The 22,349-nt window shown below is 40.6% G+C and overlaps 1 protein-coding gene across 3 annotated transcripts in view; it reads left to right on the forward strand.

Moving 5' to 3' along the window:
• Positions 1 to 22,349, forward strand: part of FBXW11 (F-box and WD repeat domain containing 11) — a 106,721-nt gene that overhangs the window by 59,357 nt on the left and 25,015 nt on the right. For 2 of the 3 annotated variants that reach the window (XM_036282043.1, XM_036282044.1), the window contains 4 exons: positions 5,589 to 5,651; positions 9,488 to 9,713; positions 18,261 to 18,447; positions 19,329 to 19,419. In XM_036282043.1, the coding sequence (XP_036137936.1) occupies positions 5,589 to 5,651; positions 9,488 to 9,713; positions 18,261 to 18,447; positions 19,329 to 19,419 (567 nt within the window). The remainder of the gene's footprint in view (positions 1 to 5,588; positions 5,652 to 9,487; positions 9,714 to 18,260; positions 18,448 to 19,328; positions 19,420 to 22,349) is intronic. The other variant, XM_036282045.1, reaches the window with a different exon arrangement.

A 22,349-nucleotide genomic window follows, 5' to 3' on the forward strand; every position in this document is an offset into this window, starting at 1 on the left:
ATTGATTTCAAAGAACTTTTAAGGCTGTTCAATGATTTGAGTTGAATATTGTTCTCCTTGCAATAATGACTTGCTTTTCTTTTAATTTGAATTTTCCTGTTATGTTTTTACTTATTCCTTTTAGCCTGTTGGTGTGATTTGTCTGACGCTTATCATTGTGGGCAGGGGAATGCCAGATTCAATTTTTCATTTTATTAAATGGTTGCAAGCTACTACATTGATTTTGTAGGCTATAGCCTGCAGTTGGAAAGCACCTGAGATGTATTTTTCTCTATGGAAAGTACATTGAGTTCTGAGTGGAATCAACCTGAGTATCACATCTCTTATTTACTGTGTGACTCTTAACCAGTTACTTATCTGATCCTCAGTTTCTTCTATAAACTTGGAATATTTACTTTTATATTTTTTCTGAAGATTAAAAGACAAGGTACTAAACAAACCTAGTACAGAAACTCCATAAAGTTAGCTACTGGCAGTTTGCATTATGTATCTGTCAAATGTAATGTAATGTCTTAAATTCAAAATTTTAAAAACATAAGAGAAGCCCTGACTGGTTTAGCTCAGTGGTTAGAGCGTTGGCCCACGATCCAGAGAGACCTGGGTTCAGTTCCCACTAAGGGCACGTACTTCAGTTGCAGTTTGTCCCTGGCCCCAGTTGGGGTCATGTGGGTGGCAGCCAGTCGATGTGTCTCTCACATTGATGTTTCTCTCTCTTCCTCCCTTTCTCCCTCTCGCTCTATTTGAAGATGAATGCAAAAATGTCCTCGGGTGAGGATTAAAAAACAAAAAAAACCCCCAGAAAATGGCAGAATATCTCCATGTCTTCCAGGTCCTTTGTGGGTTTCTTTTTGCTTCCTCTCAGAAATAAAGATTTTTTGTATTAAAATGTTGCATTTATATGCATTTCTCATCACGAAACTTAAAATACAGAATTTGTAGCATTTTTAAAGTAGGAAATTGTGACTCCTCTTATGTAATTCTTCAAGTCATAATTTTCTAAGTGAAATGTAGTCTGTATTAGTTGGTGGCACCTACTGGCAGAGAGAGATAGCTGCTTGGAGCCCATTCTACCTGCACGCAGACTGACCCATACAGCAGTCTGGGAAGGGGGCTGTATCTTAGATTTATCAAAAGTGGATGTTTCCTTTGTCTCCCAGAAGTATTTATTTTTCTGGTTAAGTGGGATGAGGAAGAAAATTCTGCCATGCTGTTGCCCCAGTCCAGTGTTTGCCGATATGTGCTGAGCTGTTAATTAAGAGATATTAGAAAAGGGGGGTGTCCATATCCAACAAACTTGGAAAAGCTAGGCCCAGCCAACTTGGTTTTAATTAAGTTACAGAGCCTTTGCTGTCTTCGTGAAGTGTGTTATAGATGGCAGTGGGGATGGTGGGGATGGTCTGAGGTGGGGAGGGCACCCAGTACACAGCATTTGTCAAATTTAATCAGACCCTGGGACCCATTTTTCTCTGAACATCTTTTGTGTTACCTGGAATTCTCTGAGAAATGATCCTGTGATCAGTGTAGCGTGAGAGCAGCATTTCCCCTTGGCATCTTCTGCTAAAGGCTCTGTAAGAGAAGGAACAGGTATTAGTTCTCGTGGTATTTGCTAGTTCTTAAATGTGTGTGTTGGATGGAGTCTGTCGTGATGGTATCAGTGCAGATTCCTTACTCAGGATGTTGCCAGTACATGGGCCATGTCATTTTGCCATAGCAGTGATTTTAAAACAGATGTACATAAAAATTATCTGGGGAACTTAAAAACAACAACAGATATGTCTAGGCTCTATCCACTCTGGACCACTATTTGGTCAAAGACATGCTTTGCTATCTTACTGCATATGGGACACCTTTGAGAATCTAATGAAAGCTCTGGATTATCTTTCTGGAGGCATATATACACACCAGCTTTTGTTCATGACTTCATGATATTTATAGCCCTCATCCACACCCCCAAACCAATGGGTCTCTAGTAAAGAACTCCTGAATTAAATTTCTCCAAATAAGGACAAGCAGGATTTTAGCCCAAATTTTAGATATCTGTGTACTCCATGAATTGCTTGGCCATGGTGAGAACAGACTGTATTTGAAGAAATTGTACACTGTCAGAGACCAGAGAAGCCCAAAGAGAAAGAAAGGCCAGTCCTGAGGTGATACTGATTTGGTATAGCTCCCCAAGGAGGCAAGTCAAGGAGCTGACATCCTTAGAGCAGTGGTTCTTAAGGGAAGAGGGCAGTTTTGCCCCTTACCCCTGACATTTATCATTCTGGAGACATTTTTTGGTTGTCACCATTAGGTCAGGGGAGGAGGATGCTACTAGGTAGAAGCCAGGGATGCTGCTAAACATCCTCTAGTGCACATGACAGCCTCCATACAACAAAGAATGATCTGGTTCCAAGGTCAGTAGTACTAAGGTTGACCTGCCTTAGAGTCTAGCTTCTTCTTCCTAGATTGTATCTTTTGTCACTAGTAGTATCAGAATAAGAAGGTCTGCATTTTTATTTACATGTGATGCTTCTTGGTATAGATGTAGGAGGAAAGAGAAGATGATGAAATGGGTAGGAAGTGAATAAGCCAGGTTGGTATTTCAAAGAACTTTCCTTTCCCAGAAGTGTTGGAAGCTCTCAGGTTGGCTTACTTCATAGTTTCGTCTGAGAATTTGGATGTAGGAAATCACCTTCTTTTTCACATGGGAAGCTCATTGTTTTCTCTTACCTCACTCTTGAATCTGTGACCTATTTTATTTAAGGACTAAATGCCAAAGTGATTTTAAAAATTGTGGCTTCTATAAGGGAATTTTTTATTCTTGCCATTTCTCTTTATTCCCACAACCGCGTTTAGCAGTTTGGTACAGATGATGGGGATAGAAAGGGTATGTATTTTATTTTTCAAAAGTGGGCGTTGCTTTTGTTTCCCAGAAGCGTTTGTCTTGTGAAGTGGGAAGAGGAAGAAATTCTGCCATGCCATCGTCCCAGTCCAGTGTTGGCCAATATGTGCTGAGCTGTTATTAAGAGATGTTATTAGGAAATGAGGTTGCCCACATTCAACAAACTCAGGAAAGCTAGGTTCCACTAACTTAACCTGATGTCCAAGTTGAGACTTCCAGAGCCTTTAGTATCAATGAAGTGTGTGGTGGTGGGGTTGCACACAAGGACGTGGCATTTCTTAAAGTTAGTTAGACCCTGGGACCCTTTTTTCTCTGCGCCTCTCTTGTGTCATTTGGAATTCTTTGTGGAAATGATCCTCTGATCAGTGCAGCTTGGGAGCAGCATTTCCCCATGGCTTCTTCTCCTGGAGGCTTTATAAGAGAAGTTGAAAAAACATTCATGGTGAAGGATTCTTCCAGCCCCCACAGGACTTTATGAAATACAATGTTATAAATTGTATATGTTTATCTACTTTTATGAAGCCTTAAGGAAATAGTTGCTATTTTATGTTTCTTCTCAACTACATAAATAAAAAGTATTTCTCTGTTTTGGAATGAATGAAAGGAAGAATGAAATTTTCTTACGGCAAAGATAGTTGTTCCTTGTGTAGTCTACGGAGACTTCCGACTTTTGTTTTCTCCCTGAGGAAATTATTAAGGTAGCTTAGATCTGAATAGCTCTGGCTGATTCTGATCTAAACTACTGATATTGCAGAAATTTTTAGTTGAAAACATTACACATTTCTTTGGGTGCCTGGAGACATGGGGGCTGGAACTTATCTCTCTTCTACTTACATGCTCAACTCTTCATGCGTCCAGCCATTCTTTCTTCTTGCCACTCTCTTAGAACCCAGGACATTGTGACATGGCCAGGATGGCATTGTAACGACCAGTCAGATTCAGGAGATGATGTGCTGAGTCACTATTCCCTCTTTATTCATTCCCCTGATGAAACCTGCCAGTGTCATTAAGTGTGGAGTCCTTGAAGCTAGCGGTAAAAGGGAGATTCCATGGAGAGAGGAGTACTGGTGGTTTCCCTGTTCTCCACCTCTCCTCCTCATTCAGGATCTTTTGTTGCTGCCTCCACTCTAGACCTGTTTTGGACACTTGGACACACTGCCTTCCTCACTAGCTCATGGTTGATTTTTATATACAGAGCCCTGCTCTCCTGCCTCTTTCCCCACTACAGACCTTGGTGCTTTGGACTTATGAGATTTTACTGAGGAAGCGGTGGATTTTCAGTTGGCAACCATCTGGAGGGAGCCTTTCTGTCAAAGTCTGAGGTTTGAAAAGCGCGAGAAAGTACCACTTGGGGGAAAGCAGCATCTTCAGAACAGGGTGTGAACAAATTTCATACCGGTTCAGTGTAGCAGCACCGTGCTGAGTAGTCTCAGTTCCCATAGCAACTCTGTGTGGTTGTGTTTGTCCATGGCTAACACACCTTGCTCAGGATCACACAAGAGTGACCAGGTCAGGTTTCTACCTTCTCTCTGGTTTGCAAAGCCTTTGGCTTCCCCTCTTCCTAGTACCCCGTTCGTGATCAGAGCCAGCTGTGGTACCCGCCCAGCGGAGTAGCAGTGTTGGGGCTGACTCTCTGCTGTACCTGCCCTGGGCGTTTCCAAGTGATTGTTTGGAAATACTGTATGGATCCAAACATTTTACAAGTTGAACATCAATGGAAAATCTGAGAGATAGGCTTCTCCCCTACAGGCACTAAACAGGATCTTGTAAATATTGATAACTTAGATCTATAGGATCATTTTGAATAATACTATGGAACGGATGTAGCTTAAATTGTGTACCCCAATCTTCTAATTTTAGGTTTGGGAAGGAATCTTAAAGGGACTGCTGTCCATAGATGAGTTGTTACTCCTTTCTGAGCACAACTCGCCCACTTCCCCTACTCATTAAGTTTCCATTTAGCTATTAGATAGGAGCTTCAAAAGGGAAAATCCAATCATGTATAACCTCCAGTTAATGGGCATCTATTGAGCGACGAGGTCACCAGAAAGAATAATTACACAGTGCTTCTTGTGCAGTAAACACAAAATCAGAAGCTAATGCATTCATTCCTGAGGCAAGCCAGATAGTTACTGGCTAATAGTATCCTCTCTTTGGGGAAAAGGTTGGGGTACCCACCATGCTTGCTAGAGGAGATTGCAAAGCCATTCCAGAAAAACAAGGCCATCAAGGGAGGAAAGAGAAAGGTTGGGGGTGGGGTGGGGTAGCACCTCCAGGGCTTTGTCGGTTCTGATTGCTGAGGGTTGGGGTGGATTACTGAGTAGCAGACATTCTAGTAAATGTTTGTGCAATCATCAGGAACTTTATGGGTCTCTGGGGCTTCTCACCACAAGTAAAAGAGTAACAGTGATGACTGAGGTGGAGCTTCAGCCCTGCTGCCATAATTCAGCTGTTTTCTAAGTCAGCCAAACTTTCTTATAAGTAAGACTTTATGCTTACTTTTCTCTAGCCACTAACTGTATTGATTTATGAAAGATGAGCACAGCCCCCTTGACCCAAAATAGTATGTTAGCCACAAGCCAGATTAGCTCTTGGGTTTGTGTTCGTACACTCTAGTTTGGGTTTTCAAAATTATATTTTGGTGTAGTTATTTAGGTTTTGCAAAACTTGGCATAATTCAAATAATCTGTTTTTCCCCCCTTAGAACACTTCAGTTATGGAGGATCAAAATGAAGATGAGTCCCCCAAGAAAAATACTCTTTGGCAGGTAGGAATGACCGCGCACAGATAAGATAGCAGTTGACTTACTGTAGATGAGATGCTCCCTCGGCTCATGACCTCATGAAAAAAAGAGTCAAGCCGTTTTGTGTTTTCTTGTGTGCAATTTTGCTAGTTTCAGAACTCATCTTAATTTATCTTCTGATCCTTAGGGAAGTGTCATTTTGAATAGTAAAGAATTTGAAATTTTCACAAAGATTCTGAAGTGACTGTAGCCTAAAATATTGTGTGTTCACTGCTTAAGCCAAAGATGGACGGTGGTGGTGTCCTTTTTCACCAGAATTGCACCATGCTACACACCAGTATATATGCATTGAGGACTGTTTCTCCCTGTTCCCATCCTTCTTCCTCACTTCCTGTTGGTTTGCCTTTTCCTTTTAAACTCCGTTTCCTTCTCTTCTTGCTCTGTCTTAGTTTGCCAGTTTTCCTCCCACCCCTCAGTTTTTGTTTGCTTGGTGTGTGTGTGTGTGTGTGTGTGTGTGTGTGTGTGTGTGGTGGGATGAGGTGGGGAGAGCATGTAAAGTTTCATGATTTAGTACAAATCATTTTTCCCTTCATGAGAACACAAAGGCAGTAAACTAGTCTAAATCTGGAGAATAATGTTTACAAATTTTTCTAGGTTCATTTGATTTGAAACAAAAGGGTAGATTATTTAGCGAGAATGAAGTGTCCCCAACAAATTTAAAATGAAATGAAACAAAGCAAAACAACGCTAGGAAGATCTTCCTGGGCCCAGCAGGTGGTTAGAAGTAGCAGCCGTGCCCTTGGCGCTGTTTGGGGAACTGGGCAGACTGCCTTCTGTCCCTCCTTCACATTTGTACCTGCAATAGGGCTCTCTTCGTTTACTGGTGATTTTGCAAGTCACCGTGTTTTTAAAACTCTGGCGTTCAGTTTTTCTTTTACTTCTCTTTTAGTCAACTAATTCATGGTATAGCAATGCTGTGGGGAGGATGGATGGTTATGGTTAGGAGTCTTTCTGTAAATGAAATAACCCTTTTGCTTATCAAATGAGATAATGTGTATGAAAGTATTTTGTAAATTATAATGCGGTACAAAAATACACTTTGTTACACATTATATTTAACCTGTTATGAAAGCAATTTTTTTGGCAAGTTATTATGAAAAATGTTATAAGCGGGCAGCGGGGGCGAGGAAAATATATATTCTTAACTCTATCCTGGGGTGTTCCCCTACACACAAATTATTGTGATTATTCTATGTAAAATTCTGCATCATGTTTATTTGTTAATATTATTTCACAAAAATGTTCTCTTGTTATTAAAATCTTTATAAACTTAATTTTTTAAATTGATTTTTAGAGAGAGACAGACATAGAAACATGGATGAGAGAGACAGAAACATGGATGAGAGAGAACATCGATTGGCCGCCTCCTGCACGCCCCCCACTGGGGATCGGGCCCACAACATGGGCATGTACCCTGACCAGGAATTAAACCGGTGACCTCTTGGTGCATGGGTTGACGCTCAACCTCTGAGCCACACCAGCTGGGCCTATATAAACTTAATTTTAATGGCTACATTGTAGTACTTTATGTAGATGTGTTATAATTCGCTTTAACCAATTACCTGTAATTGGGCAGTTATTTCTCATTTTTCTCTGTTATAAACATGGTGGACATTCTCATGCTTAAAAGCAGCAAAGATATTCCTTATACCAGTTGATATTTACCGCAGCAAAGAATTTTCATTTCATTGGACTGTTTTTGAATGTTGATGATTTTTTTTTTTTTTTTTGGTCTTATTGTCTTAACTAAAATAATGCTGCCCTCTGGTGGTACCCTGTGTCTGAGCTCTTCCTCACCCAAGTTACAAGAGAAGAAACATTCCTCCATAAAGGAGGCAGTTAAAAGATCAATGGATGGGAGATACATGCCTTCCGACTCTGTGCCTCTAAATGTGGACATAAGAACTTTCTTCGGGCAGGAAAAATGTATAAGATTCTTACCAAGGGAGGCCAGAGACTCCTTTGGAAATTTACAGAAGATGTCTTCTTTCTGGGATGGGTTCAGTCAACTTTTAGTTAGGGGCAAACTGTAACAAAAGCTCTTGCTTCTTTCTGTGGAAACTTCTGAGAGAAGCTCCTAATGGGATGATGGGTGTTTATAATGCAATTGTTCAGTATTCAAAGTTCTCTTCTACGTTATTCCTTCTGGTATACACACGAAGGGGCAGCCATCAGAGGAGTTACAGGCAGATAGCTTGACCAGTGTTTGATAGAAATGTTGAGGTTACTTTTTTTTTTTTTTATCCTCACCGGAGGACACCTTTCCATTTTTCTGTTCAGATAGAGTGGGAGGGAGGGAGAGAGAGAGAGAGAGAGAGAGAGAGAGAGAGACATCGACGTGAAAGGGACACATTGAGTGGTTGCCACCCAAACGACCAACCAGGGCTGGGGACAAACTGCAACCGAGGTACATACCCTTAGCGGGAACCGAACCCCGGTCTCTTTGGACCGCAGGCCAATGTTCTAACCGCTGAGCCAAACTGGCCAGGGCGAGGTTACTTTGTTTTTAAACAGGGAAGTTATTGAGCCTCATAACGTCAGTAGCAAGTTATGGCTTCAGTAGCAAGTTATGGCTTCAGTCTAGGGATTTATTTATTTATTTGTTTATTTGATGCTATTGTCCAGATGTAGTTTATATAGTATCAGTTTTTAAAAAGCACACTGGTTTTATACAAGGATTGTGTAGATTTGATGAGAAATGCAGTTAGGATAGGAGTCTGGGATATCCATAAACCTACCATATAAGACAAAGAACTTTTCAGGTTTACCCTGGGTCACCTTAAGAGCAAGTGAACAGCCCTGGCCAGTTTGGCTCAGCGGTTAGAGCATCGGCCTTTGGACCAGAGAGTCCTGGGTTCAGTTCCCACTAAGGGCAGGTACCTCGGTTGCAGTTTGTCCCCGACCCTGATTGGGGTCATGTGGGTGGCAACCACTTCATGTGTCTCTAACGTCGATGTTTCTTTCTCTCTCTCTCTCTCTCTCTCTCTCTCTCTCTCTCTCTCTCTCTCTCTCTCTCCCTCTCACTCTATCTGAAGATAAATGCAAAAATGTCCTCGGATGAGGATTAAAAAAAAAAAAAGAGCATGCGAACAAAAGAAGGCCGTGAAAGTCTAAAGTTTTGCCAGCAGTTTGTAGCCCTGGAAACAATAGGGAAATCAAAACTTTTGGGTAAAATGAAGCTTTTTAGATGCCAGTGCCTTCATATTTCTCCGTTTGATAGACCAGTGGTTCTCAAAGTGTGGCCTGCAGCGTCAGCATCACTGGGAGCTTGCCAGCAATGCAGATTCTCGGGCTCTACTCCAGACCTGCAGAGTCTGAAGGGCTCTGTGGGGCCCAATCTCTGTTAAAAAGCCCTTTTGTTATTCTGATGAACACACAAGTGTGAGAATCGTTGGCATAGACAAACCATTAACTTTCAGCATTGTGGAAGTAAAACTATTAATAGTCAGTCAGTTACCGCTTTGCCAAGTTGAGCAGTTTTTCTAAGATGGTCCTCTCTAACTTGTTAACCTGGTCGCAGAATGGTCTGGTAATAAGCATTGGAGAATGATGGTTTAAGATATTGTTAAGCCTTGGAAATAGCTGTAACTGTGGCATTTACTTGTGAGACTCATTCGAGGACACGGGGTTCTGAATACATTTTTAATTACTTCCTGAATGAATTAATAAAAGAATGAGTGGCTTTAGGGTAAAACTGGCACTTTAAGATTAAATACACAGGATGAAATGTTTCTAATGAAATACCAATTAGATTTTTTTTCCCTTGTCAAACTAATTATTATTTTGTTTTCCTAAAATAGATAAGTAATGGAACATCGTCTGTGATCGTCTCCAGAAAGAGGCCATCAGAAGGAAACTATCAAAAAGAAAAAGACTTGTGTATTAAATACTTTGACCAGTGGTCTGAATCAGATCAAGTGGAATTTGTGGAGCACCTTATTTCCCGAATGTGTCATTACCAGCATGGACATATTAACTCGTACCTGAAGCCCATGTTGCAGCGGGACTTCATTACCGCTTTACCAGGTAACTCGACTTGTCTTTCCAAAAGCTGAGCAGTGGAAGGATGCTCAGCCCAAGCGGCGCTGACTGGGTATCTTTGAGAGCAGTGGATGAGAACAGTGCAAGGCAGCACTTCTGGGACCCACCCTGTGTTTTCATATATGGCATTTGAAGATCAGGTCTGCTTTAGCATCTGTCTGGGAAATGGAGGCAGTTTCTATGATTAATGGTGTGGATCACTTAATGTGTTTCATTTAATTTGTTTAACAATTAATGCTATATGGTAGTTATTTTGATGTAGTCTATATATAATCTGCATTTTGTCTTTATAACTAAGTTTTAAAAATAATACAGATCAATTTTTTCTATACTCTTTGTGATTGGGAAGTTTGGGATGTTCATTGGTATCTAAAGTGACACTTAGGGGCCCTGGCCAGTGTGGCTCAGTTGGTTGGAGCGTCGTCCTGTGCACCAGAAGGTTGCAGGTTCAATTATAATCAGAGCACATATCCAAGTTGTGGTTTTGATTCCTGGATGGGAGGCAACTGATTGATGTCTCTCTGTCACTCTCTCTCCCCATCTTCCTTCCTCTCTCTCTAAAATCAATAAAAGCATGTCCTTGGGTGAAGATTAAATATATAAAATACCACTTAGGGAATGGGAAAAACATATTGGGAAAACTTATAGCATGTCTTCATTACATTTCTCAGAGCTCATTCCTGCATCCTTCCTCAATGCCCTGCTCACTTGCACGCATACTCCCCACCCCCACTCTTCCGGTTAAGTTTACTTCAAATTTTTAAAAAATAGACTACTTTTTAGAATAGTTTCAGGTGCAGAGAGTTTTTCTTAATCTTTACCCTCCCCCCCCCCCCCCCCCCCCCCCCAACACACAGTGTTCTCTGTCAGCGTCCTATGTTATAGTACATAGACATAACCTGGACACTTCACTGTCACCCAGAGTCCACACAAACATAAGAGTTTACTCTTGGTGTCTTAACTGGGTGAGTTTTGACAAATGTATAATGACGTGTATCTGTCATTATTGTATCATACAAAACAATTTCACTGTTCTGAAAAGCCTCTGTGCTCTGTCTATTCATTCCCCTCTGAGTTTTGATCATTTATTAATTCTTTTCTCTTTTTTCCTCTCTCCATCTCTTTCTCTCTGTCGTCATTGTCTTTTTTTTTCTTCTTCTTCTTTAAATATTTGATTTATATTTGGCTAAGTAAGATAGAAAGATTCCATTCCCAAAGAGAATGCTGGCCAGAGTGTTTTCCTCTACCATGGTCAGTGTAGTGGAGGTTACAACTGCCATGCCAGACTAGGCCTAGAAATAGCCAGGGATAAACCAGTGCCATTGCCACCAGTTCTGCCCCTGACAGAGCTTCTGGATGGCCCCTCAAAGAGCCGCTCCTCACTTAGCCTGTCTGCGACCTGCAGTGCATCAGGACCGCATGTTCTGCGTATTGCCACAGCAAACAGAACTGGGCTTAGGGCTCAGACCTAACACCTGGGGCTGCACATTGACAGGCCAGCTCCTGATTTCTAATTCTGCTCCAAAGCTTATACGTTTACTTTCTACAATGGCAGCATTTAAGGATAGAGTTAGCTTAGGAAAATTTGACTCTCGTTTTTATGCTGAAATATAGCACTGTTTGCCCCATTCATTCATTAGTATTGCTAGGAAAGCAAAATATGATCCTTCTCTTTCTAGAATCGTAGTATTTAATAGCCAAAAGGACTCTTGGCCATCACGCAGTCCTCTTTCTCATTGTGTAGAATGGGAAGCTAAGGATCAGAGAACATGGGTAAAATGCCCAAGGTCTTGCATCATGGTCATTGTGGTGATTGTGCAGATGATTGTCCAGGGTCAGGGTGGTCCGAAAGTTAGTGCAAAGGCTGAAATCAGTTACAATTAAGATTACTTTGAAAAATTACTTAAATTGGCCTAAAGTATAGAATCCATGGTTTACAGCACAATTCAGTAATATTTACTGAATATTAATTATGAGAGAGAAAGAAAAGGCTATGCTTTTCATTGTATGAGAGGGAGGGAGTTTGAGAATTAGAGGCGAGTTTAAGTGAGAGGCGTACACATGTGATACAGGTCTCTGCATGTGCAGTGCCAGGATGCAGAGCCCCCATCGCTCAAGCTTTTCTACTGACTCAGGCTGCATCGCACACCAAATGTCAGGACAGTTTTAAACTACTGATGCTTGTACTTGTGCCTCTTTAGTGCTTTTAACGAAACAAAGCTGTGCCTTTATTTTTCTTTAGCAAATCTGTTTGTTGGTTATTTTTTGTTTGCTTTCTACTGGTTGGGTTTTATTTTATTTTCCCCTATAATTTACTTCTCAAACATTTTCAAGTGCCAGGAAACTCACCCTATGTTTACAGAATATCCACGAGGTGGCACTGTTGTTCTCTTGATTTGTTGGGTATAGTTCAGAGGCAGCTCCTTTTCTTGGGGAGGGTACAGTCTTGGAGAAGAGACAGAACAGATGAACATGTGTTGTGTATATAAATATGGTTAGTATAATTGCATACAATCCAGTTTTCATTACAGCGAATTCTAAGGTATTGTCCATATTTCTGTTAAAGTGGAATTTGTGGTATTGAGTATTACATATTGAATGAATGGACCACTGGCTGAGACATGGAAATATTTTTGTTAAAATACTATTTGTTTTAACAGGATTTGATCTGGACATATATACACATGTCAGTATATATCATACATAGGACTCTAATAGCTGGGGACAAGCTGGCCAAGTAGATTGTGTTAGTTAGTGTCTAGTAGACTTGGATTTGGATTAAACCTGGCACTAGTTCCTTAACACATACCCAAACTTAAGAGCATTGAGGGAGAAACAGGTCCACGTGTATGTTCACACTTAGATTTAATAATGTGTGGAGCAACTTTATTAATCATTATTCTACTTTGGTGTTTAACTTTTACGGTAGATGATCTTGAGTTTGTTTTTTACTGCTGAAATTGACAGTCAGCTTAAGACTTCTTTGATTGTCAAAACCATTCATTCTGTAAAAAATTGTCTATCATTTTAACTTTCTGATGCTTACTGTGAATAGTGTACCTGTTTAGTATAGGGAAAATGGAAAAATGTTTGTGGTCTCTGGCTCCTTTTGGTTCAGTGGAAAAAGTGATAATTATGATATGCTTTTCTAAAAATCATGGTAAATGTTTAGTCTGCAATGTCAATTTCTGCAGGCTAAGTTTGTGGTTTGTAAGAACTGTTGTTAAAGGGGAGTTTTATTATTTGAAGTAGAGGCAGATTATACTTCAAAAAGAGTGATAAGTATTGGTGATCCGTTTGGTGAGGTGTCTAAGCAATTAAGAATTTTGAAACATTTCACTTCTTGGCTGTGGTTTATTCATTTGGTTTATCCCCAAATAAGGATGATAAGTCATCATGGACTGGAAGTATGACAGAGACTAGATGAAAGGTTGCTGGGTTGTGGAAGAACCAGAGCAAAGCTAAGGCTTGGGCTGCAGGGCCAGAGACCCAGCCTGAGCCCGTGATAAAAGGGAAAGAGAGCGGACATTGGATTTAGTCGGAACCTCAATGTCCTTATCTGTGTGGGAATAATATCAGTAATAATATTTCATGGGATGTTGTGAAGATTAAAGAATGTATATAATATGCCTGGCATCTGGTAGGTATTCTGAGGTTGACAGCTTAAAAAAAAGAAAGGAAAAAGAAAAGCCCAGAGAGACAGGAAACACCTGCTTCTCCAGAGGTAATACGATTTATTGCCAGGAAGTTTTAATTATTCACCCACTAATTTCCGAATTGATTCATCCTGACATCATATAGGTAGGTGTGTGTGGCACTTTGTTGGCACAACACAGTGTTGGACTTTGTGACCTGTGCATCATTTCACCTCATTTCTGTCTGAATCCTCAGGTCGGTGTATTCCGAGTTAAAGGTGCCCATCGACAGACTGCTGTCAGCAGTTGCGCTGTTTTTTTGTTTTGGTTTCTAACCTCAGATTTTACCATTACACAGATCTGTGACTAGGAAGGGGGAAGGGACAGCAGGGGTGGGTGGGGAAGGAAGCTTCTTTGCAGCTGCTCTTTGAAATGTGTTTCTAAAATAATAAAAGTTTCTATAATTGTATGATCTAAGCAGCTGTGTTAGAACTGGCTGTAGTCAAGGGCATTGAACTGACATTACACATTTGAGTTTCATTTTGATACAGTGTTATTTATATATTGAGCTTTGAAATTTGTGCCTTTTAATTGTTTTAATTTATTGTTGAAATTTTTCCAGACCTTCATCTGGTGCCTGTAATTAGCACCAGCAGCACTTCTTCGGCGCTGGGAGCGCAGTGTTCTGGCCTCACTTTCTGAGGCCATAATGTGCTCTCTCGCTGCCTGGGGGAGGGGGTGGTGGGAGATGGAGGTCTCGGCACCATAGAGTAAATGAGAGCCAGATACTCATACTTAGGAGACTGCTTCGTTTTAACGCCTCCAAGCAGTTTTTAGCCCAGGCAAGTGGACCACCTTATTCAGTAAATTCTTCGTCCTGAGTAGGCTTGAAACCAGAAAGTTAAAAGGTCCGCATGGCTTCTGGGGATGGATGGCTTCTCCTCGGTGCTCAGATAGTTTGTGGGAGTACTAGTCTTCAGACATGTAAGGGAATGTGAGACTTACAACCAAGATATTAGAGGGGGCTTAGCACTTTGCTAGAGGGGTGTGTAATATTTTCTCTCAGAAAACAACAAAAAGGCGATATTGCTTGGCTTCCTTGGCCGATAATATCAGCCTGAGGGGACTTCGGGACAAGGGAACGCTGACAGGCTGACACTTGTGGAGTACTTGCTCTGTACCTGGCTCCTGAAAAGCCCCCTCTTGTTAGCCTCCCCAGCCAGCCAAGGAAGTGCCTTCTTCCTCAAATGAGAGTATTGAGAGCACCCGTCTCGGGTTACCGGGCAGATTCTACAAGATCATCCATCGCAGGCATTTAGTGCCATGGCTGTTTATGAAGGACAGAGCCCAAAGAAAAGCTGGTTTGCTTCCAGAGAGCAGAGGACTCAAGCTGGGAAGTGGCTGATGATGGGGAAGTAACATAGACCTTGCAAAGTGACTGTGTTTTGAGAGCAAGTATAGAACTAAGAGATAGTCAGGTAAGCAGTAGAACATTCAGAGAAGACCTAAGTTTATTCTCCCGTGGGTCGAGGTTCTAAATGAAAATATGGGTAAAGCCCACTGAGAGATTCTGATGAGTACTTTCTCAGTCCTAGAAGTGGAGAGGCACACAGAGATGCCCATGTGATTATCCATGGGTTTATTTCTCTGATTATAAATAAACGTGGTCAGAAAGATGAGAGAAGGGGGCACAATCACAAAAAAAGTAGACTGAACCTTTGAGAATGGTATCAAGAAGGCAAAGCCCTGAATAATGTAAAATTGTCCCAAATGGTTAAGTAAACTGAGAGAGCTGAAAAGAAACAAGCGTAATTAACTACTTGGAGCAACAGTATGAAGAATGAAGGGACAGTGTCCTTGGGATAGATGGTATAGTGATAATAGACATAGCATATTTTCACTCCCCTTTTAACTTATCTTTTTTCCTTTCCCACTAAGAATAATGGATTCAAAACCAGAAAGGATAGAAAAATTGTTGCTCGAGGAAGCTAGGAAGATAGTTAGGAAACGCAGCTCTTGTAAACAAGTAGACCAAAGACATTGCTTGTCAGGACAGCAGCAGAGCCTGAGGTTGTGACTTTCAGAATTGTAGGACATTGCAAACCATCGGCAGAGCTCCTGGGGACAGCGAGGCCTTTGCAGCTTGCCAGCTGTGTTTGGTGATCCCGCATGATCATACTCTGAGATGAATGACGAGCAGATTGCCTGGCTTTAAGGACTGGAGAAGGTGTATTTGGGGGATATTGGTGGGTAAATTTGATGTTACACTCTAGCAGGATTCTTAAATGGATTGTCACCGGTTAATTAGCATCTGAAAAGACTCTACCTTTGTGTAAGCCTAGAAGGATGTACAGAATGTTAAAGGCTGTTGTCTCTGAGAGGTAGGATTTAGATGCTTATATGCATGTTACAATATTTCTCTAATGAGCACAGGTTTATATGTTAAAAAGAGACACACAGTAGGTAGCGCCAACTTGTAGGCAAAAAATGCAACCTCAACTCCATGTAGTAAGCACCAGCAGCAGAACACACAGAGTAACCCTACCGAAGGCATGGATTTCCTTTTTGGATAAGGTTATTAGACTGGTAGTTCAGAAAAATGATGGCGAGGTGGTAGTGTCTTTTTGCACGTCATTACATTACAGGTAATGCAGTCAAAGATTAGATTCCGCTGCCGGAGTAACAGTCATATCACAGTAGATTCCTAAGACGGCAGTAAGTTAAAATCTCCCCTCCAAAGCATGTAGGAAAACAGTTCCCCTGAAGTGCAGGAGTTTATAGTCATCCTTACTATAATTCACTTTCCAAGCTTTATTTGACTGTGCCATTCAGCCTCCAGAATTCGGATTCTGCCACCCAGAAGAGTGGATATTTCACACCAGATCTGCACAATGGGCAAATGTAGTAAGTCTTTCCTCCAAGTTGGTGGGCCAACATGTTTAATGGATCAGAACCAAGGACAGCACCCATGATTCTAGATATTTCCCTCTAGGCTGCCCTTGATTCAGTCATTACAGTCTCACTCGGCACCAACACTGAGACACTAGCCCTGCAACCATCTGGATGTACTATTGTCCAGTCCACATCTCTCTATTCAGTCTTCAGGGATGTTTGGAGAATTCTGCCCCATGGAGACTCGACCACTTCTACATCACTTTTCTGAACTACTGGTCGAGTAGACTTTGGGAGAATTGTTTTACTAGATGTTTTGGAGGGGAGATTTTAACTTATTGCCATCTTAGGAATCTACTATGATACGACTGTTAGTTCGGCAGTGTAATCTTTGACTGATTAATTGTAATGACGTGCAAGAACAGGTAGTGGTCCCAGTGTAGTCTTCATTAGCAAATCATAACTTGGGTATTCAATCTAGTCCAGAGGAGGAGGTTTAGTATATGAAGGCCTATAAGTTATGATCAATAGTGTAAATAGTCCTTTTAGAGTTGAAGAAAACCTTAGTTTGTAAAGCATTTTTATGTATTATCTCATTTTGCTATTTTCAAAATAGAACAGAGATTACTATCCCCATTTTTTCAGACGAGGAAAGTGAGGCCCTGAAAGTTAAGTACTTAGATACCCTGCCGAGTTAGTGCTACTGTACTGCTTCTGTCTGCCTTGAAAAAGAGAACAAAGATTAAGCAAAGTGCTTTGTCTTTTAAATCTTCATAAAACTCATTTGATTTTTTTTTTCCAGAGTGAGAAAGAACAGTTGAACAGTGGTTACTGGTGAATTACCATTTTATGTGGTGAAAACCCAGGGGGCAGGATGTTTAAGTATTTATTTCGTGTCAGAACTACTACTACTATGTGTGGAAACAAGACTTGAAATTTGAATTTTCCGCTTTCTGTAGTTGGTGTTGCCACCACTACACAAAGTAGACCTGGGAATGAGCTTTATTTCTTGCAGACAGACAACATGCCTAGAACAACAGGATGGGAGTTTTCAGGAGACAGCAGTGTTGACCATAGTGATTTTAAACTGTGAATATCAGGCAGAGGCTGAGTCTTGGTTGTCTTTAAGAGGACCCTTGCATTGTATTGGATAAACCTCTAAAGCCGCGGTTCTCAACCTGTGGGTCAGGACCCCTTTGGGGGTCGAACGACCCTTTCACAGGGGTCACCTAAGACCATCGGAAAACACATATTTCCGATGGTCTTAGGAACCGAGACACGTTCCTCTGTCTCCAGGCGGGTCCACCCACATGCAGATACGCCCACATACAACATGAGGAACTGTATTAAAGGGTCTCAGCATTAGGAAGGTTGAGAACCACTGCCTAGAATTTGTAGACATGTAGTTCTACAAATTTACCTCCACAAGGAGACAAAGAAATTATTTTCAAAAATACATCTAAGTACACCTGATTTTAAGCTTTTTAAGATATCAGTGTTTCACCTTTTTGTCTTCTCAGTCCCAAGGAAGTCACATATCACGTAGATCATGGATTAAAGAGATGATTTGTTACAAGAGACAGTAAATCAGAGAGAGAAAGAAAAGAAACTTGGAGGAGCTCAGAGTACCAGTGTCTGCTTCACTGCTGTGTAGTTGTGAAACCTTGAGTGCGCTATGTCTTGTGCCTCATCTGTAAAGTTTGGGGAGTCATTCGCCCATGTGATTTTAAAATTGAGTTATGTAAAAGTATTTTATCATTATATCTGTTCGATATAGAATTGTCCAGGTCCAGCCTTTACATGTTGCCATGAATTACTTTATCTTAAAAGATCAGAACCAAAGAGAAGTGTGTATGTTTATATGCACATGTGTCTTTGTAGAGCTCTCGATGTTACTCCAGGATGTGACCTGGTTCAGGTTTTCTTTATTTCTCTTACCTTACAGGATGGTGACTGGTACATTTCCATGTCCCTTCCCATTCCTTCATTGTCTTCTGTTTTGTAGAGCAAGGCTTAGATCACATAGCAGAAAACATTCTTTCCTACCTGGATGCCAGGTCTCTGTGTGCAGCAGAGCTGGTATGTAAAGAATGGCAGCGAGTGATCTCTGAAGGGATGCTTTGGAAGAAGCTGATTGAACGCATGGTGCGCACTGACCCTCTGTGGAAGGGACTTTCAGAAAGAAGAGGGTGGTGAGTACTGGGGTTGCGTGTTCCCTTGAAAAATTTGTCTGTGACCTAGGGTCAGTGTGATAACCCAAGAGAAAGCATTTCTACCTGCCAAATGCATTGGCCTATTTTAAATAAGTGGGAAAAGACACGTGGTCAGGAGTTGGGGGGGAAGTTACAGTTGTTACAGTTTTTTCTTATGAAATATATTTTTTCATTATATTTATTAACTGTTAGGAAGTATTGTATCGTTTGATTGATTTGACTTCTCAAAGCCTGTATTTATACTTTTCCTTTCACATTTTTTTTAAGTGCTAATACCATACCAAGAGACAGATAAGAAAAAAGAAAATACCACAAAATTGAAAATTGCCATTTTGCTGTTGGTTATTGTTTCTGGTTGAAGATAATGGGAGGCACAGCAGGCTTTTTTTTTTTTTTTTTTTTTAAGAGAAAACTCATTGTCTTAAATCCAGCTCTCTCTCTCTGTCCTGTCAGTAACCTAGCCCATTAGCACAGAGAAAGCTGTGGAGGGAAGACAAGTGGCAGTGGTGTGAGTGAGGGTTAGGGCGGTATTGCCTTTATGGGAAGAAGTTTGATGTGTATCACGTTAAGTTTTTCCACAAAGCTACATTAGCACTTCTTATTAAATTATCGAATGAAAGGCTAGATTATTATGCATTGGGTATTCAGAAAATAAAAGGACAGGATCATGTTAGAGATCCATTAATCAGAATAAACTTGTGTCTAATACGTTTAGACCCAGAAATCCTGCTTTGGAATTGTTAAAGCTCAATGCAAGTCAAAAGACTTGAATGACACAATTTCTTTGCAAGCACCATGTTTAAATAAAATTCACCCTTTCATGTGCAAAAATGTAACATCTGTTTGTTTTTATTTGGCAGGGATCAGTACCTGTTTAAAAACAGACCCACAGATGGCCCTCCCAATTCATTTTATAGGTCGTTATACCCAAAGATTATCCAGGATATAGAGGTAACTTTATGATTTATCTTTTTTATGGGTTCTTTGTGTCTTGTTCTCAGCTTTTTATGTTGCCTTAGAGTTCTGTTGATCTAAAATCATGGAACAAGTAATTTTTTTTAAGTTGAACTCTTGGAGCAAATGTGTCACAATCAATGTATAATCTGTAGCTATTCTTCAGAATATGTCACGTCTTTTTGTAAAAAATCATCTAACTTTTCTCACCCATGAAACGCTTCTGCAGGGCTGCCATAATTAACACCTTAATCCAATAATCGACTTTTTGTTCTGATTTGATAAAAATTTCCAGAGTCCAAGGCCCAGTTTTTTAGGCAAGTCATTTTATGTTTTTGAACCATATCTAGAGGACTAGAGAAGGCACAGTCTCAGTCTCTTTTGTAAATTTTCCATATTTTTTCATAAAAATTACTCAAATATGATCGTAAGCAATAATTAACTGGGTTTTATAGAGCAAATTAAGCTTCTGGACCATTTTGGATGTGAGTGTAATTCACCAGACCAGTAAAACTCTGTAAACTTGATGAGAACCATTGGAGGTGTTTGATATTGTTCATGTGTTCTAATTGGTTCAGTTTTATTATTTAGCCCTTTTCCTTGAACCAGGAAAGACACGCACAGGCATTTCTCATTAACTCTTTCACATGTGTTCTTGGCAGGTCCTGGTTACTTCACTGTTTCCTCCTTGGCAGAAAAATTTAGCCTTCTCTGGGCAGCGCTGTATCACCCATAAAGTTATACTCGGTTTCCCAAACGTGAAGTAATCCTCTCCCCCAGGTGATAGACATAAAAGTTATTGTGCCAAAATTCATTAATGGAGAAACATGTGCTTTTTTGGAGGTTTTTTTTTTTTGCCCTTTTGAGGCAGATGTGAACCATTGGAATCATTTGGTTAATGGTAAATCTGAATGTGACAGGAATATCATTGTTTAAAGCACAAACCCTTGTCTTGAGTATTCTGGTCTCTAAAATAAGCTATAAAGTAACCTTTTAAGGAGGCTTAAATACTTTCAAATTGCTGCTGGAGAAATCATAAAGTTTAAGAATTAATTGATCCATTGGTAAAACATAGAATAAATTGCCCTTACAGTGTTATGGCTGAGACAGAGTGTTAACTTGAATCTTAGATTGATGTGTGTATGTTCAGGGGAGGGGGGTGTCTCTTACCCTTAGATGGTTATACTAAGGCATTGCTTCTTCGTACATCTTAGAAACTATATTACTTTCTGCTCCCCACCCCAATTATTCTTTACAAAGTAGCTCTAAATTTCCTCAGATAGTTTAGTAAATCCTTTATTATGAGAAGGATGATGTTTAAAGTCAGTCATTGATAAACAGGAATGTTGGAAGAGCTTTGATTAGGTTGAAGATTTGGTGACATGGATTATTTTATTTAACCCCATGAGCACTGTTATAATTGACAATATGAACTTAATATTCTGTGGCGTAATATTCTGTGGTGTGACAGTATGTGACACCACCTACCATACCCATTTCCTCAGGCTGAAATAATATTTTTAAGTTAGTAGAGGAGGCAGATGTGAAGGAAAATAGAGCTATGGGGGAAAACCCTATTTGACACAAAACCTCTACATCATGGTGGTCTGCCCAGTGGTTCTTAAGTGTGGTTTGGAAAAATCCACTGGTTGGCCACAGGGGTCTCCTCCAGATTTTTGTGGGCCAGATCTCTTAGTGTAAGGGATGATGTTTTATACTTCGGTATATTCACTAATAGTAATAATAATTAAAAAATATATACCATGTATAGAGTGTTTACTTCTCCTAGATACTTTGTTAAGCATTTAGCACTCTGTACAATACGTGAAAGGTAGTCATATCTTTTATTAAAATTGAGGAAACAGAGGCTCAACAAGGTTAAGTAGATTACCCAAGGTCACACAGCTAGTGAGTCATAGAGTTTGTGATCAACCTTATATTCTTCTGCATTTCACACACCTTTTTGTACTACTCCCATCAAAATAGAGTTCTTTACCTCTGTTTGGGAGTATATTTAATTCTGTTCAGGGTAGACACATAGGCAGAGAGTTTTGTCAGTGATCCATGAGTAGAACAAATCAGAGACTCATGGGCTTGGCTCTTGCCCATGTGGCTGAATAAAACCCCTGGAAGCAGAATACAATAGTTACAAGTACCCTTTTTTTTGATTGAGCCCTTGCACTGTACTGTGAACTATGCTGTGTGACTTATATAGGTTACTGCATTTAATTCCTACAAGGTTCATATCCCCATCTGTAATAAGGGGAAACTGAGACTCAGAGGAGTTTTAGAACTTGCTACGTAGTTATGTAGGAGAGGTGGGATTTTAACTGAAGTCTGGCTAGCTCTAGGCTTAGTGTTGTCATTTGCAAACTGGAAAATTCAAGAAGTGAAGGAGAAAGATGTATGTTGTTATATAGCCACAGGCTTCAAGGTATACACATCTTCCTCCAGTGTGCGAGTGCTGTGTCCTTGGCTGTTTGCTGAAGAGGGCACGAGTTAAGATAAGGCTGGTTGGCCATGTTTCAGCCCAGTCACAGCCCTGGTGTCCTGAGCTTGGATTTGTCTCTTGCCATCTGAGTAGCGCAAACCCTTTCATGCATGTGCCTTGTCCTCCTGCTGTTCACTGCAGCAAAGCCTTTGAAGCGCTCCCCTTGGAAGGGCCCACTGGTGAAGTGATGGTGTGCTGTGTCGCACCTTTCAGTAAACCCCGTTTTGTTCACGGAAAGCAGGGTGCTTTTTTGTGGTTTGCAGGCTTGATCTTAACATTGTCCTGACCAGAGAATGCTGAAACTTGCCCACCCACCCAGTTGTGTTTAGGTTTCTAAAAATAATGTTATCCCTCCATACGCAGACATCTGTTTTCACTCTATTGCCAATTTAAATGCCGCTGTATACTCTGTGTATCATGGCTACTTTCCCAGTAT

This window comes from Molossus molossus, unplaced genomic scaffold (genome assembly GCF_014108415.1).
Source record: "Molossus molossus isolate mMolMol1 unplaced genomic scaffold, mMolMol1.p scaffold_m16_p_4, whole genome shotgun sequence".
Taxonomy (NCBI): Eukaryota; Metazoa; Chordata; class Mammalia; order Chiroptera; family Molossidae; genus Molossus; species Molossus molossus.